Source organism: Mus caroli, chromosome 13 (genome assembly GCF_900094665.2).
Source record: "Mus caroli chromosome 13, CAROLI_EIJ_v1.1, whole genome shotgun sequence".
Taxonomy (NCBI): Eukaryota; Metazoa; Chordata; class Mammalia; order Rodentia; family Muridae; genus Mus; species Mus caroli.
The window spans coordinates 98,658,393-98,673,300 of record NC_034582.1 but is presented as its reverse complement, the minus strand read 5'-3'; the positions used below and the strand labels follow the sequence as shown (position 1 = coordinate 98,673,300).

Here is a 14,908-nt window from a genome sequence, read left to right as displayed (position 1 = left end):
CACCTTGATGATAATGGACTGAACCTCTGAACCTGTAAGCCAGCCACAATCAAATGTTGTTGTTGTTTTGATAAGACTTGCCTTGGTCATGGTGTCTGTTCACAGCAGTAAAACCCTAACTAAGACACATCCACTTTATTCTGTACTCAATATTAATGAGAGAAAGAAGTAAACAATTTCTGTTTCTCCGGGAAGAAAGGCATTACATTTTACTGTTTGGGGAAAGGTCCTCAAATCTGACTATGAAGTTGTTTCATTGAAACCTTCTGAGTTGAGACTGTAACTAATGACTGAGTATCTGCCTAGTGTGTGAAGGCCCTAAATTCAATGGCCCATATTTCAGAAGTATAAAAAGGAAAAGAATAAATAATAGGCCCACATATACATATACTTAATAATGTTAAGTAAAAAAAAAAAAATAGAAGGATGTTGGAGATATTTATCCAAATCCTATAAAGCCGCCACCCTAGTTAACACTAATCTCACTCTATCAGTGGCTCACAGCCTTCCTGATGTTCCTCATGTTACAGTGACCCCAACCATAAAATTACTTCATTTCTAACTATAATTTTCTACTATTCTGAATCGTAATGATCTGTGTTTTCTGATGATCTTAGGCAATGCCGATGAAAGGCTTGTTCAACCTCCCCAAGGGAGCAGAGCCCACAAGTTGTGAACTATTGCACTAAATGAGTTCATAATTCCTACTTCATTTCTTTTTTAATAGAAAAAATGTACTTCTAGCATTCATTATGTTTAACCTAGAAACAGAAATAAAAATAAACTATAGCTAGCATATTGTGGTAAGTTTTTAGCAGATCATAAAAACCTAGATTGTATAGAACTGTAAACGTAGTGTCATGCTATGTTACCTAGTGGAATGAGAATTATATTACTCCCAAACTAAGGAAAATACTAAAATACATAGATCCACATTCATTTCTGGTGTAATATAAAAGTTAAACACTTAGCCCTGCCACAAATTAATTCTTGATTTTTTTTAAAAAGATTGAAATCATCTAAGTATCTGCTTTAAGCACAGCTAAGAAAAAGAAACGATTGATTACAGAACAGAAAATAAAACTCTCTCTACATAGAGATGGCATTGCAAATGTATATAAAAAGTCACAGATAATTAAAAACCTGCAAATACTAATAAACAAATTTAGCAATATCCGTTGTAACTGAGTGTGGTAGTCCAAGCCTGTAATCTCAGCACTCAGAAAACAGAGAGAGGCAGGAGGATTACAGGGTTAGGGTTAGTCTGTTACACTACTAGGCTTGAGAATGCAAAAAGGTCATTTAAAAGGCAATCCATACAGTAGTATCTAGTAACATGCCTGAAGATTATAAGATTTCTGAGAGGCAATAAAAAATAGAAATTAATGAAAAAAATTATGTGACTGGATTAAAAATATTAATGTAATATATAAGTACTACACAAAGCTAATTATAGTTTCAATTCAATGTGTATCAGAATATTAACAGCTGTTCTTTAAGAACTAAAAGATGAGTTTACAAATCCTTACCACAATTTAAGAACTCCTGAGTAAATTAAGAGGAAAAAGGTCTTAAGCTGGTTAGATGGCTTGTGGGACAAAGGTACTTGGTGCCAAGCATGATGACCTCAATTCAAAGATATTCCCTGGACCCACATGGTGGGAAAAGAGAACCAACCCCCAAGGTTGTCTTCTGTGTTCTATGAATGTACTTAGGCTCATGTGCACACACAGGTACACAAAATAAATAAACAAATCAATACATAGGAAGACACTTTAAGTAAAGAAATACAGTATTAGCAATTTCAAAACTTACTATAGATGGATAGTAGTTGAAACAGCATGGTATGATCTTAAGTAAAGGTAAACGCATTGGTGGGCGAGAGAGACTCAAAACATACCACATATCTATAGACAAGAGGTGTTGACTGGGTGCTAAGTCCATTCAACAAGGAGAAACTTTTTCAGCAAATTATGCAAAAGAATACAACTACATTACATTATACTACATTAAAGAAAATGAGCAATGTATTGTGTTTGAGCTACCACCAATAATGTTAGTGTAAATAATCACTGTGTGTCCATTAAAATATATTATTAAACATTAACTTCAAATGGAGCAATGGTCTAAGAATAAGGCCTAAACACCATATAGTTCTGCAAATAAAGCAGAAGGCTGAATCTCTAAGCTCAGTAGACGCTTTAGATACATACCAAAAGAACGAGCAACAAAAGATAAACTAGGTAAACTGTACTTCATCACAAATAGAGTTCTGTATAAATCACATTTATCAAGAAAATAATACAGGCAATATAAGAAAATATTTGCATACTCCACAAGCACTTAATATCCATTATATATAAAGAAACACTTCAGTAAGAAATCGGCTTTGAATCAACACTTCTCCTAATGAGCCATGCAAGTGGCTACATTGTGTATTTTAAGCTTCTCAACATCATGTATTATTATGGAATTAACTCTGGAATTTGAAGCCACAAGATGATTTGGGCATGATAGAGTGGCAACATCAATTAAAACAGAAAATAAGAAATCCTGGCAAGGGGGAATTGAAATTCTTATACCTTGCTAGCAAAATGTAAAATGGTGCAACCCACCATGAAAGCAATTTGGAAGATCCTCAAAAGGCTGAATATAGAATCACCATATGACTTTACAGTTCTACTCCTGCATGCATATGCACGCACACACACATGAATTCAAACAGGAGCTGAAGCAAGGTAGCTGCATGCATGACAGTGTTCATTATTCCATTGTCCTCAGTAGCCAAATGGCAGTAAGAAGCCAAGTATCCCTCTGCAGTTTAATGGATAAACAAAATGTATGTACATAGAACAGGTCGGAAGCAGGTCCATGACCGTACACACTGCAGTGTGGACACAAGTCTCATGATCCCACTGATATGTCTGAAATAAGTGAACTCACAGAAACAGACCATAGATCAGAGATAAGCAGAGTCTAGGGAAGAGGGGATGGAAGCTCCTGCTTGCTGACTGATTCTGTTTGAGAGTTATGGTGGCAGGTGGATTAACAGTCGTAATGGTGTGCACAGCCTTGGGCATCTAATTAATGACATTGACTGAATTGTTCTGTCCAAGATAGTTAATAGCAAATGTATGTGTGTGTGAGTGTGTGTGTGTGTGTTATTTTAGCATAGTACTTCTCACTTGGTTATAGATTCAAAACCATTTTACTTCATAATTCAGCATGGTAAAATGATGAGATCCAAAATCAAAGTGTGCTAGAGTGATAAGTAATCACATTTTAACTTCTATATAAAAGGCCAAATTCTGCAGGCTTAATACCTTTGACTTGGGGACTTGAAGATGAAGATGAGGATGACATTTGAAATGCAAGTGCACTAACTTTTCAAGTCTATTAACCAAGCAAGTCTATACCTATCTGTGACTATAAATATCTCGCTCCACCTCCACTAAGCCCTCCTTCCATCAGTCAGCCTTCCACACACTGAACCCCTTACGTAATGTGAACGATGCAGAGCGGTGAAACACCGGGGTTTATCCTTTGCCTGGCCCATCCCACAGGAAAAACAGGGCATGTCTCCTTCTGAGCATTATTCCAGGACTCTGTAAAGAACTTTTTCCATGAGAACTTCAAACTGTCTTTTCAGTGTATTCATAATAAGATTCAATCACTGCAAAAATACATTTGAAAGACTTCATTTGGGACATGCTTCAGTGAGACACTAATGGCTTCCCCTGTTCTCTGAGTTTTGTGCTCATGGGCGGCCACCCACCCATTCATGCAGCAAATACACCGTACAGAAAGCCATGAAGAACCAACACTCTGCAAGCTGCTGACACCGCCGAGTGCCTTGAAAGAAGCTCCTTACAATCTGTACAGAAAAGATGAAGTGGAACTATATTTTGTAGGGGAAAAAGGTCACAGCCCTGTTATGTAAGATATGAGAGTCATCATTCAGAGGTAAAATTCTTTTTACAAAATAGAAACAGTCACTTCTGGAAGTTTAATAGATTTTATACACCTTCAAAACCTAACAGCAATTTGGAAGCATTTTAAATGGGTCTCTCTTGCTCCTTGATTTCACTGAAGTTCATTTCATTAAGATTGTTTTTCTCATAAAATAAAACCAGTCAGATTCTGATAAGTTAGTTCATTACTTTTTGTTAGAATTCATATTAACACCAAAATACCATTCCCTGGACTGCAGGCTGCTCTGTTCCATGTCAGCCATTAGGACAATGGAGCAGCCGCTGTCTGTCACATGACTGGCTGCTGCGGTGGATGAAGAGACCCCTTTAGCATCTAAAAGTGATGTTTAAAAAAATCCATCTAGAAGCACATATTTGTTCTTTGAAGTCATTTTAAAAGTCAAGTGTCATAGTCGTGTCTGGCTTTCAGCAGCAAAGACATAAAAATAAGCCCAAAACTCAGAACAAGATTAGAATATCCATGAAGGATCCAAAGTGTAGCCTAGCTGTGAGAAGTTTCACTCGGTTTATTTGAATGTATATAATAGGATAATATTAATTGTTACATATATGACTCAAGACTAGAAAACATGATATTAAATCATCTGGTGTTAGGTTTTTGTAAAATCTCAGCACAAAAGAGGAGGTATGAAGTTGCACCCCAACACAAGAAGCCACTGCAGCTGACAGCTGACAGGAGAGGAGCCCTCAGTTTTCTTCGATGCACTGATGATGGGTCCATCAGCCACACTCCAGTACATGTTTTGTGCTCAGGAGTGGTTGGCCAACACAGCCAGACACCATGTTGTTGTTTTTTGAGAGAGAAATAATATTAGCCAGACAGGTAATGAGGTGGGGAAGAACCAAGGAAGAGTTGGGAGAAGGAAAATAATATGATCAAAATATGTTGAATGAAATTATTATCAAAGAATTAAAACTTTGCATCTGAGCAGACTATAGACTCAAGCAGTTTTATGGGATACATTACGAAACTTTCAAGGACTCTAACTTTATGCAAACTGTTCCTGCAGCTAAAAAACAATTACAAGTTTTCGAGTGTCTAGAACTGTTAAGCCTCAGAGATTTAACCTGTTTACAAGTTAACACATTATTAATCCAGTTTCATGGATATTTGTGAAGTACACAAGACTTCTGACAGATTAGCCAGAGTGGCAGCCTTTGTGCAAGATACCTGAGCCTCCTGCCCATAGGCTATCTCACAGAAGAGCAGGTAATGTCTGTGTATGTCATGGGGTAAGAGACACAGCACAATACTGAGCTTGTAAACCTGTCTTTAATAGCAAGCACTAAGTGTACTGTGTCTCCAAACTGTGCAAACCTTCTCTCTGCTCTAGTGGGAACACGTTATCTTCCACAACTGTGTACTATACAAATATCACTGGAGGGATAGGCCAGAATGCAGACATTATCTCTGCTTTCAAAATATATTGACACACAACGATAGATAGAGAAACCTTGTCTGACCACAAACGACTTTTACGAAGGCAGTAAAGAAAAGACATGATACACAAACCAGGCAAAACCAGGAAAGCAGTATCTCAGGCTCGTTTCCTCTTTAGCATGAAGAAATATCACATGAAATAGTAACAAGGTGAGCCAGTAAACAGCAGGCAGTATGGCACTGATAGTGTGTAGAAAGATGTGACGTTAAAATATAAACATGGAGGAAATCTATCACTTTAGTAGACTTTTAAGCATTAAGAACTAGAAATTATTATGGAAAGTAAAATAAACCAGGCACAGAAAAACAAATACCATGTTTTCATTCATATGGTTATCCTGTGTTTTAATTTGTATATATGGGGGATATGAGTAATGGAACAAGAAAAGGACTGTAAGAAGAGAAAAGACCTTCAGGCAGGAGAGATGGCTCAGTGAGTGGATTTATAAAGCACTTGGCATGTAAGTGTAAGAAGCAGAGTTCTGATCCCCAACACCCAACTATGTTCACAGTGCTTTGGGGGTCACCCAGTGATATTCACAGTGCTTGGGGGCAGGGGTGGGATCCCAGGAGCAAGCAGAACAACTGACTACCCTGATAATCCTGCTCTGCTTGGTGAGAGACCTTGACTCAGTCAGGGAAGGCACTCCACCGTGACCTCAGGCTTCCACAGTGTGCAAGGCACATGTGTGCCTACACACATGCAGACAGGCACTCACACACATACTATAACAGTTAAAAAGAAGTCTCAACAGAGAGAAGCAAAAAATCAGGTGATAGAATGTGCACAGCAGGAAAACATAGAGGACTGTTGGGGACGGGCGAGGAGACCAGGGAGAGGCTTGGAACCTGAGGCACAGGGCGAGGAACACTGTAGGAAGACTAGTAAGAACAGTGCATGGAAACTGCATAATATAACCCATTTATAATACATACTAACTTTAAATACATTAAAAAGCCATTCCACATTAGAAAAGTTGGAAAATATAGCTAAATTCATCTTACTAGCAGACTGGGAGGTTCGGGGGAAGGACTGTGTAGACATCCAAATACACATATAGGCATTATCTTGAGTTGATAGAGTATTCATAATATTGGTACAAAAATACACAATTTAAGGTTCCTTGAAGATTGCAATTTTCATTATAATATACTTTCTCATGCTCCCACCCTGGACTGATAAGCCCTCCAGGATGCATGAACATGGGTCTCCTTGCTTGTTTATACTTTAATACAGCATGGTTGAAATACATCCATACATACACTGGATCCTAATTTAAACCATGCATTAGGATCAAGTAATTCTTAACCATGGCTGTACACAGAAGTCTTATGTTGCTCATGAAAGTGAACTCCAGGTTCAGAACCTCCTCGCTCCACTGACTCCAATTCAGACATATTTCTAGCGTGGCAGGGTTACAGATATTCAAGTATTTGTATGCCGTCACCATACATTCAGGGACACTGATTCCTAGATGATGCCGTTTGAATGGGGGCAAAGCATGGCTCCTGAAACAGAAAAGACTTAACAGCTATTACCGTGATTAGTGGCACTCAGAAACTGGTCCCTACCAGATGAAATCCTTAGCCTACTATTTATTTCATCTTGCTAAGGAGAAACTAAGGTTTTAAATTTAAATTGATTTAATTTACTGGTTAAATCAGTTTAAAATAAATCAAACTTACATGCTATGAGGATGATAATTTCTAAGAAATTATCAGAGTTGAAGACTGAAATCTTTTTTTTAGTATTTTCTTTATTTATGTTTCAGATGTTATCCCTTTTCCTAGTTTTCCCTCTGAAAACCCCTTATCCCTTCCCCCATCCCCCTGCTCACCAACCCACCCACTCCTACTTCCTGGACCTGGCAGTCCTCTATACTAGGGCATAGAACCTTCATAAAACCAAGGTCCTCTCTTCCCACTGATGACTGACTAGGCCATCCTCTGCTACATATGGAACTAGAGTCATGAGTCCCACCATGTGTTTTTGTTGGTTTGTAGTTTAGTCCCAGGGGGCGCTGGAGATACTGATTAGTTCATACTGTTGTTTCTCCTATGGGGCTACAAACCCCTTCAGCTCCTGGGGTACTTTCTCTACCTCCTTCATTGGGGTCCATGTGCTCCATCCAATGGATGGCTGTGAGCATCCATTTCTATATTTGTCAGGTACTGGCAGAGCCTCTCAGGAGACAGCTATATCAGGCTCCTGTCAGCAAGCTCTTGTTGGCATCCACAATAGTGTCTAGGTTTGGTGGTTGTCTCTGGGATGGATCCTCAGGTGGGGCAGTCTCTGGATGGTCATTCCTTCAGTCTCTGCTTCATACTTTGTCTCTGTAACTCCTTCCATGGGTATTTTGTTACCCCTTCTAAGAAGGACCAAAGTATCCACACTTTGGTCTTCCTTCTTGAGTTTCATGTATTAGATCTCAGAAGATGGAAAGATCTCCCATGCTCATGGATTAGCAGGATTAATATAGTAAAAAATGGCTATCTTGCCCAAAGCAATCTACATATTCAATGCAATCCCCATAAAAATTCCAACTCAATTCTTCNTAGAGTTAGAAAGGGCAATTTGCAAATTCATCTGGAATAACAAAAAACCTAATATAGCAAAAAACCATTCTCAACAATAAAAGAACCTCTAGTAGAAACTTGTAGAGGAAAAAGTGGAGAAGAGCCACGAACATATGGACACAGGGGAAAAATTCCTGAACAGAACATCAATAGTTTGTACTATAAGATCAAGAATTAACAACTTGGACTTCATAAAAATTGCAAAGCTTCTGTAAGGCAAAGGACACTGTCAATAACACAAAAAGGCAACCAACAGATTGGGAAAAGATCGTTACCAATCCTAAATCCGATAGAAGGCTAATATCCAATATATACGAAGAACTCGAGAAGTTAGACTCTAGAAAACCAAATAACCCTATTTAAAAATGGGGTACAGAGTTAAACAAAGAATTTTCAACTGAGGAATACCGAATGGCTAAGAAGCACCTAAAAAATGTTCAACATCCGTAATCATCAGGGAAATGCAAATCAAAACAACCCTGAGATTCCACCTCACACAGTCAGAATGGCTAAGATCAAAAACTCAGGTGACAGCAGATGCTGGTGAGGATGTGGAGAAAGTGGAACATTCCTCCATTGCTGGTGGGATTGCAAACTGGTACAACCACTCTGGAAATCAGTTTGGTGGTTCCTCAGAAAATTGGACATAGTACTACCGCTAGATTCAGCAATACCTCCCCTGGGCATATACCCACAAGATGTTCCAACTGGTAATAAGGACACATGCTCCACTATGTTCATAGCAGCCTTATTTATAATAGCCAGAAGTTGGAAAAAGTCCAGATGTCCCTCAACAGAGGAATGGATCCAGAAAATGTAGTATATTTATACCGTGGAGTACTACACAACTATTAAAAACAATGAATTTATGAAATTCCTAGACAAATGGATGAATCTGGAGGATATCATCCTAAGTGAGGTAACCCAATCACAAAAGAACACACATGATATGCACTCACTGATTGATAAGTGGATATTAGGTCAGAAGCTCGGAAGCCTGAAATTCTTTATGGCAGACACCATATCAAAATACCTTTAGATCTTTGCTAAATTATAGTTCATATACTCCATAAGATTTAATAAATTGGTTTTACCATGTGATATCCTGATGGTGTTTTTAAGGTCACCAACTGATTTAGAGAAAAAAATCAATGAATTTGAAGGAAAATAGAAATTATTTGAGCTAAGACTAGTGAGATTAGTAATTCAGAAAAAAAATATATATATATATACAAAAGGCAATGAGGTTCCTCCTCTATCAAAACCATGAGTCTGTCTTTTACTGAATGTTCTTTGTGGACCAGCCCTATGCTTGGGTTAATTCATTCCATCCTCACACTGGACATGGCATTTGTGTTTGTGTAGCCATCATTGTCTAGTGGAGACAGCATTAAACACTGAGGTTTGTATTCTGATGTTTTCTAATAGGGTCTCAGAGTTTACTTATTCCTGCGGAATAACTATCTGTCAAGTGTGATTTACACTTTGATTCAGAAACAGCCATTTAGAAATTCCAATGGAGGAGTTAGGGAAAGGACTGAAGGAGCTGAAGGAGTTTGCAACCCCATGGGAAGAACAACAATATCAACCAACTAAACTCCCAGAGCTCCCAGGGTCTAAACCACCAACCAAAGAGTATGCATGGAGGGATCCATGGCTGCAGCCACAGATATAGCAGAGAATGGCCTTGTTGGGTGTCAATTGAAGGAGAGACCCTTGGTCCAGGGAATGCTTGATGCCCCAGTGTAGGGGAATCCCAAGTCCAGGAAGCTGGAGTAGGTGGGTGGGTTGGGGAGTACCATCATAGAAGCAGGGGAAGGGGAGATGGGATAGGGGGTTTGCAGAGGGGAAACAGTAAAAGGGGATAACATCTGAAATGTAAATAAATAAAATATCCAATAAAAAAGTAAAGAAACTAGAGGGGGGAAGAAAAAGAAATCCCAAAGCTTGTAAATTCCCACTCTATCCCAAAGATTCAAAGAAAATGAGCCAGCCTGTGGTCACTATCTAGTTCACACATAAAAACCATCTATCTAATTGGTGCCATGCATTGTATCACCCACACTGTCTCCTCCTGCCCTCTTGCAGAAGTGCAGGATGTAGGCACATGGGAGAATGGTAACACTGACAGGGTGGAAAACTCTATCACAGCACTCAGCTCAGCCGAGGCTGCCTGAGAGAGCAGCCGTGGACCCCTACCCATCATGAGTCAGTTCTTGTCCTGTGTCCACTCTGGCTCATGTTCTCTGGCATTAGTATCACTAGTGCAATACATACTAACAATATTAGTTACTAGACCCATGCACTTAAGTTTTGACCAGTCAACTTGGAATCTGAACAATGCAGGCCTTTACAGCATCCTTTTCGACCAAGGAAAAGAACCCATCTTTACTCCTAACAGTAATTTGTAATTAGCAGCGTTGCCTCATCTCTAGCCTGCATAGGTGGAGAAGCTGTGAAAGGTGATAGAAACTCTGGGACTTTCTCTTGGTGCCTTTGGATGATATGTGAGTGTGAGAAAAGCTCCCCCTGCCTCCTCTTCCTCCTACTGTACTGACTTCAGCTTTGTAAACAGGAAGGCTGCTGAGATTGGCATTCTCTTATCTCATGATAAGGCCCACAAGCTGAGTGCACAGCAGTCCAGCTCCTCTGAATGAAAAAAAGATAGCACATATGTGCTTTACCCCACAACACAGAAAAATTAAATTTAAAAAATAATATTTTATGTCTTTAAGAACTTTATACAGTGTATTTTGACCAACTCCTCATAGATACACTCCCACATTCCTAGTCACTTTCAGCTTCTTGGTTGTTGTTTTTTTTTTCTTCTATTTAATTTTTTACTGGTTATTTTATTTGCATTTCAAATGTTGACCCCTTTCTGGTTTCCCCTCCACAAACCCCATCACACCCCCACTTTGCCTCTAAGAGGGTGCTCCTTTAGCTACTCAGCCACTCCTGCCTGAGCACCCTCGCATTCCCCTTACTCTGGGGCATCAGGCCTTCACAGGACCAAAGGCCTCCCCTCCCACTGATGCCAGATAAGGCCATCCTCTGCTACTTATACAGCTGGAGCTGTAAACCCACCCATATATACTCTTTGGTTGATGGTTTTGTCCCTGGGAGCTCTGAGGTGGGGGGTCTAATTCGTCAATACTGTTGTTCTTCTTATGGGGTTGCAGTCCCCTTCATCTCCTCAGTCCTTCCCCTAACGCTTCCATTGGGGTCTCAGGGCTCCGTCCAATGTTTGTCTGTGAGTATTTGCACCTCAGGTGTTGGCAGAGCCTCTTAGGGGACAGCTATACCAGGCTCCTGTCGGCTTCTTGGCATCCGCAGTAGTGTCTGGGTTTGATGTTTGCAGATGGGATAGATCCCTAGGTGAGGCAGTCTCTGGATGGCCTTTCCTTCAGTCTCTGCTCCATTTTTTGTCCCTGGGTTTCCTTTAGATAGGAACGATTCTGGCTTAAAATTTTCTTTTAAGCCCATCAAGTCCAATGTGTTTGCCCAGCACACTTTAGGGACGGGGCCTACTCTCGGAGCATGGTTGATGACCTAAGGATCACCACACTTAAAGAAGATTGGCTGTCTCTCTCCCAGCACTTACTAGCTGCTGCTAGCTGCTGGGATAGGAAAAAATATTTTAGTAATATTTAATGAGGCCTTACACCAGAGTGCACACATGGTATGTGATGTTAGGGGAGGAAAAGCTAGATGTTTGACAACCCAGAAAGGCTGACTTCATTACTTTGTTCCTTTTCCACATGTTGCAGTATACTGAAGGTGACACGTTCACAGAGGGTACTTAAGCAGAGTCCTATAAATAAGCCTGTTTGATTGCTAACAATGCAAAAAACAAAAAACAAAAACAAACAAAAAAATCTGAAATCATCCTAATTGAGCTCCTTATAGTCTATGAAAGTTAATAATTAAAATCATCAAGTGAAATGATAGGAAGTCAGATAAAGATGGTTACAGCTTGTCTAAAACCTGCCCACATTCCACTCTAAAGCATACACTGTTTTCCCTTTAACTGGTCCTTTGTGATTTCAGCCTACATACTACAAATAAGTCCATAGCTTGACACCAACAGCAGCAAGAACTGTTCCCGATTAAAGAGGTTGGGCTTTAAATAGCCATGCCAAGAGCCAGGTGAACTCACCCTTGCTGTCTGAATTAGCAGCCAAATCTGGAGCAGGCCACTTCACACACTCAGTTGCTACAGATGATGAAGCAGAATTTGCTTTGAGCTAGAGCCTCATCTGACCTTGACCACCCATCACTAGCAAGTGCCAGAAGTTTTTTTTCCATTCAATCAAATAGTATATTTTACTGCCTTCTTTCACAGTAATTAAGCAATAAATAAATAAATAAAGTATGCAATAGCTAAACAAAAATAAAGTTAATAGTGAGCTATAGATCTTCTTAAATGTTCTTTGTATTTGGTAAGCTTAGATATTACATATTGGCTGTTTTGAGTTTGCTTCTCTGTTGCTATGGTAAATACTGTAAACAGAAGCAACCTGAGGAAGGAAGAGGCTTATGTGGCTTACAGGTTACAGTCCATCACCCAGGAAAGCAATCGGGAACCTGGAGGCTGGAACGGAAGCAAAGCTTGGAGACGAACACTGTGCACTGCTTTTCTCCCTCTGGCTGCTCAGCTGCCCTTCTTATAAAGCTCAGACCCACCTGCCCAGCAGTGGCACCACCCACAGCGTCTCAGGCTTTCTCACTTCATTTTTCAATTAAGGAAATACCTCAGGGTGATGGCTACAGACTAATTGATCTAGATGATTTCTCAATTGATCTTCCCTCTCAAGCTGCCAGTAAGTTAGCCATCATATTGGCCCACCAACAAAAGCACGTTTCTGCTGGTCAGGTTGTACTAAGGCACTAGATACTTAACTAGTAGTCCACCCAGAATTTCCTGAGATGTGGTATTTTTCAGAAATGTATCAAGGGATTATATTTTTCTCCACCATCCAGTCCCCTAAGAAGGCCCATAGTTTGAAGAATATGAAAATTAAAGCTAATTTTCTTTGTATTATGTTTGTCCAGTTTACTCAGGGCTAAAGCATGAATACATTCTCATAGAACTTTGCTCAAATAACTGCACAGAATCATTAAGGTGGAAGGTACAAAAGTCAGCTGGTGTTCCAAGGTGACAAGCAGAAGTTCCAGCAGCAGTTGTGATTGGGGCTTAAATTTAGAAAAATTTGTACGTGAAAATAATCTTGACAAGTTATGTCAGATGATGCCAATGTTATGAATAACGTGGTCCAGGTCACTGATCCAAGTGTGTCTGCTGCCCTGCCCTATGTACCCCCAAACTGGGACTTCTGACACTTGTTCATTTTTGAAATATCAACTGTCAGACACCACCCAATAAAGCCAGGATGGGCTTTGTCAAGAACTGAGACACTCCTGTAGCTTTTTATATCTATAATCAAGTGTTTGAGTTCAGTGAGCTGGAAAGTAAATTTCCTCCCGTATCTCCTAGGATTCCACAGGCGCGCTGCCCCAGTGACACGGAGGCAGTTCCCACACGGCGCCCACAGGATGGACTACCTGCACTTCGAGGACGACAGCCGTGGATGGTGGTTTGACATGGATATGGTGATCATCTATATTTATTCAGTGAACTGGGTCATTGGATTCGTTGTTTTCTGCTTTCTTTGCTATTTTTTCTTTCCGTTTTAGGAATCGTCGTACTCTGCTCTAATTGAACAATCATAAATGTAAACAACAATGGCTTGAACATTTTCAAAGTGTGCTTCAAAGTTTTTATAACACTGCATTATAAAAATTGTTAGTGTTTATAGAAATCCTGAGGGTAATGGATTTATTTATTAATTTCTTTCATGTAACAACCTAAACTTTATTCATGAGCTGGTCTCCAGCCATTAGAGACAGTGCACTACTAATTCATACTTTTTACTTTAGGACTTGGGGCTCTAATTTTACAACGTCATTTTTATACTTACTATATGATTGTAAAGACTGAGGTTTTACCTCCATTTAAAAATAGTAAAAAAAATGAATAATCTGGATGGATACCATCATTATTACTAAGATGTTTAGTCAAGCACTATGTATTCTTAGGCAAATGATGTCCGTTAGAGATAGACCATATTCTCTGGGACCTAATCAAGCAGGGTATATTGCATTTTGATTTCTGAATATCTCTACTTCTGTCTCCTATTACCAAAAATGTGATTATCCTTTTGTAAAGACTTCATAGCTTTGGTGCAACATTTTTAACTATTGTAAGAACAAAATATTACTTTCAGTAAGACTAACACCCAATAGCTATGTTCAAGAGCCATATTAACACTTTCCAATTTCAGAATGAATCACTTGAGAAATAACAAATCTGACTTTTAGTAACCTACTGATCAATGCATGCCCAAACTGTAATTAACCTGGTGATTCATTTAACTGGACGGTTGCCAACTATATTGTCCATGTGCAATAAAGAGTGGCTTTTACATTTTTATTGGTTTTTGACTTCATGTGTGGAATAAGGAGTTGCCAAAATGGAGTTATGGATGTATATAAAGAAAATGCTATTCTATTCTATGACAGTCTTTATAGTTAAGTTCTTTCCAAGAAAAGAAAACATACAACCATGACAACGTGAGCAGGAGATGGGACGATGTCGGGATTCAGAGTGAAGAACACTAAGCAAAAAGAGACATAAGCCAATGTGTTGACGCAGACAGGATTTTATAAATTAGCAGTAATGAACTGCTACTCCACCCTTTCTGCCTGGCATACTGTAACCTGATGAGAAACATGTGACGTGTGGCACTAATAATACCACCACCGTTCAAAACAGATACGCAATACCAATTTAGACTGCAAATTGCCGAAACGCCAGCACAATTGTTGATCACATCAG

The 14,908-nt window shown here is 39.4% G+C and overlaps 1 protein-coding gene across 6 annotated transcripts in view; it reads left to right on the top strand.

Annotated features, from left to right (window-relative positions):
• The window catches only part of Rnf180 (ring finger protein 180), a 167,192-nt gene extending 152,608 nt beyond the window's left edge, over positions 1 to 14,584 (top strand). For 4 of the 6 annotated variants that reach the window (XM_029484986.1, XM_029484985.1, XM_029484984.1 and 1 more), the window contains exon 8: positions 13,508 to 14,584. In XM_029484986.1, the coding sequence (XP_029340846.1) occupies positions 13,508 to 13,707 (200 nt within the window). In that variant the 3' untranslated portion in view covers positions 13,708 to 14,584. The remainder of the gene's footprint in view (positions 1 to 13,507) is intronic. The other 2 variants (XM_021180542.2, XM_021180543.1) reach the window with 2 other exon arrangements.
• The last annotated feature ends 324 nt before the right edge of the window (positions 14,585 to 14,908 follow it).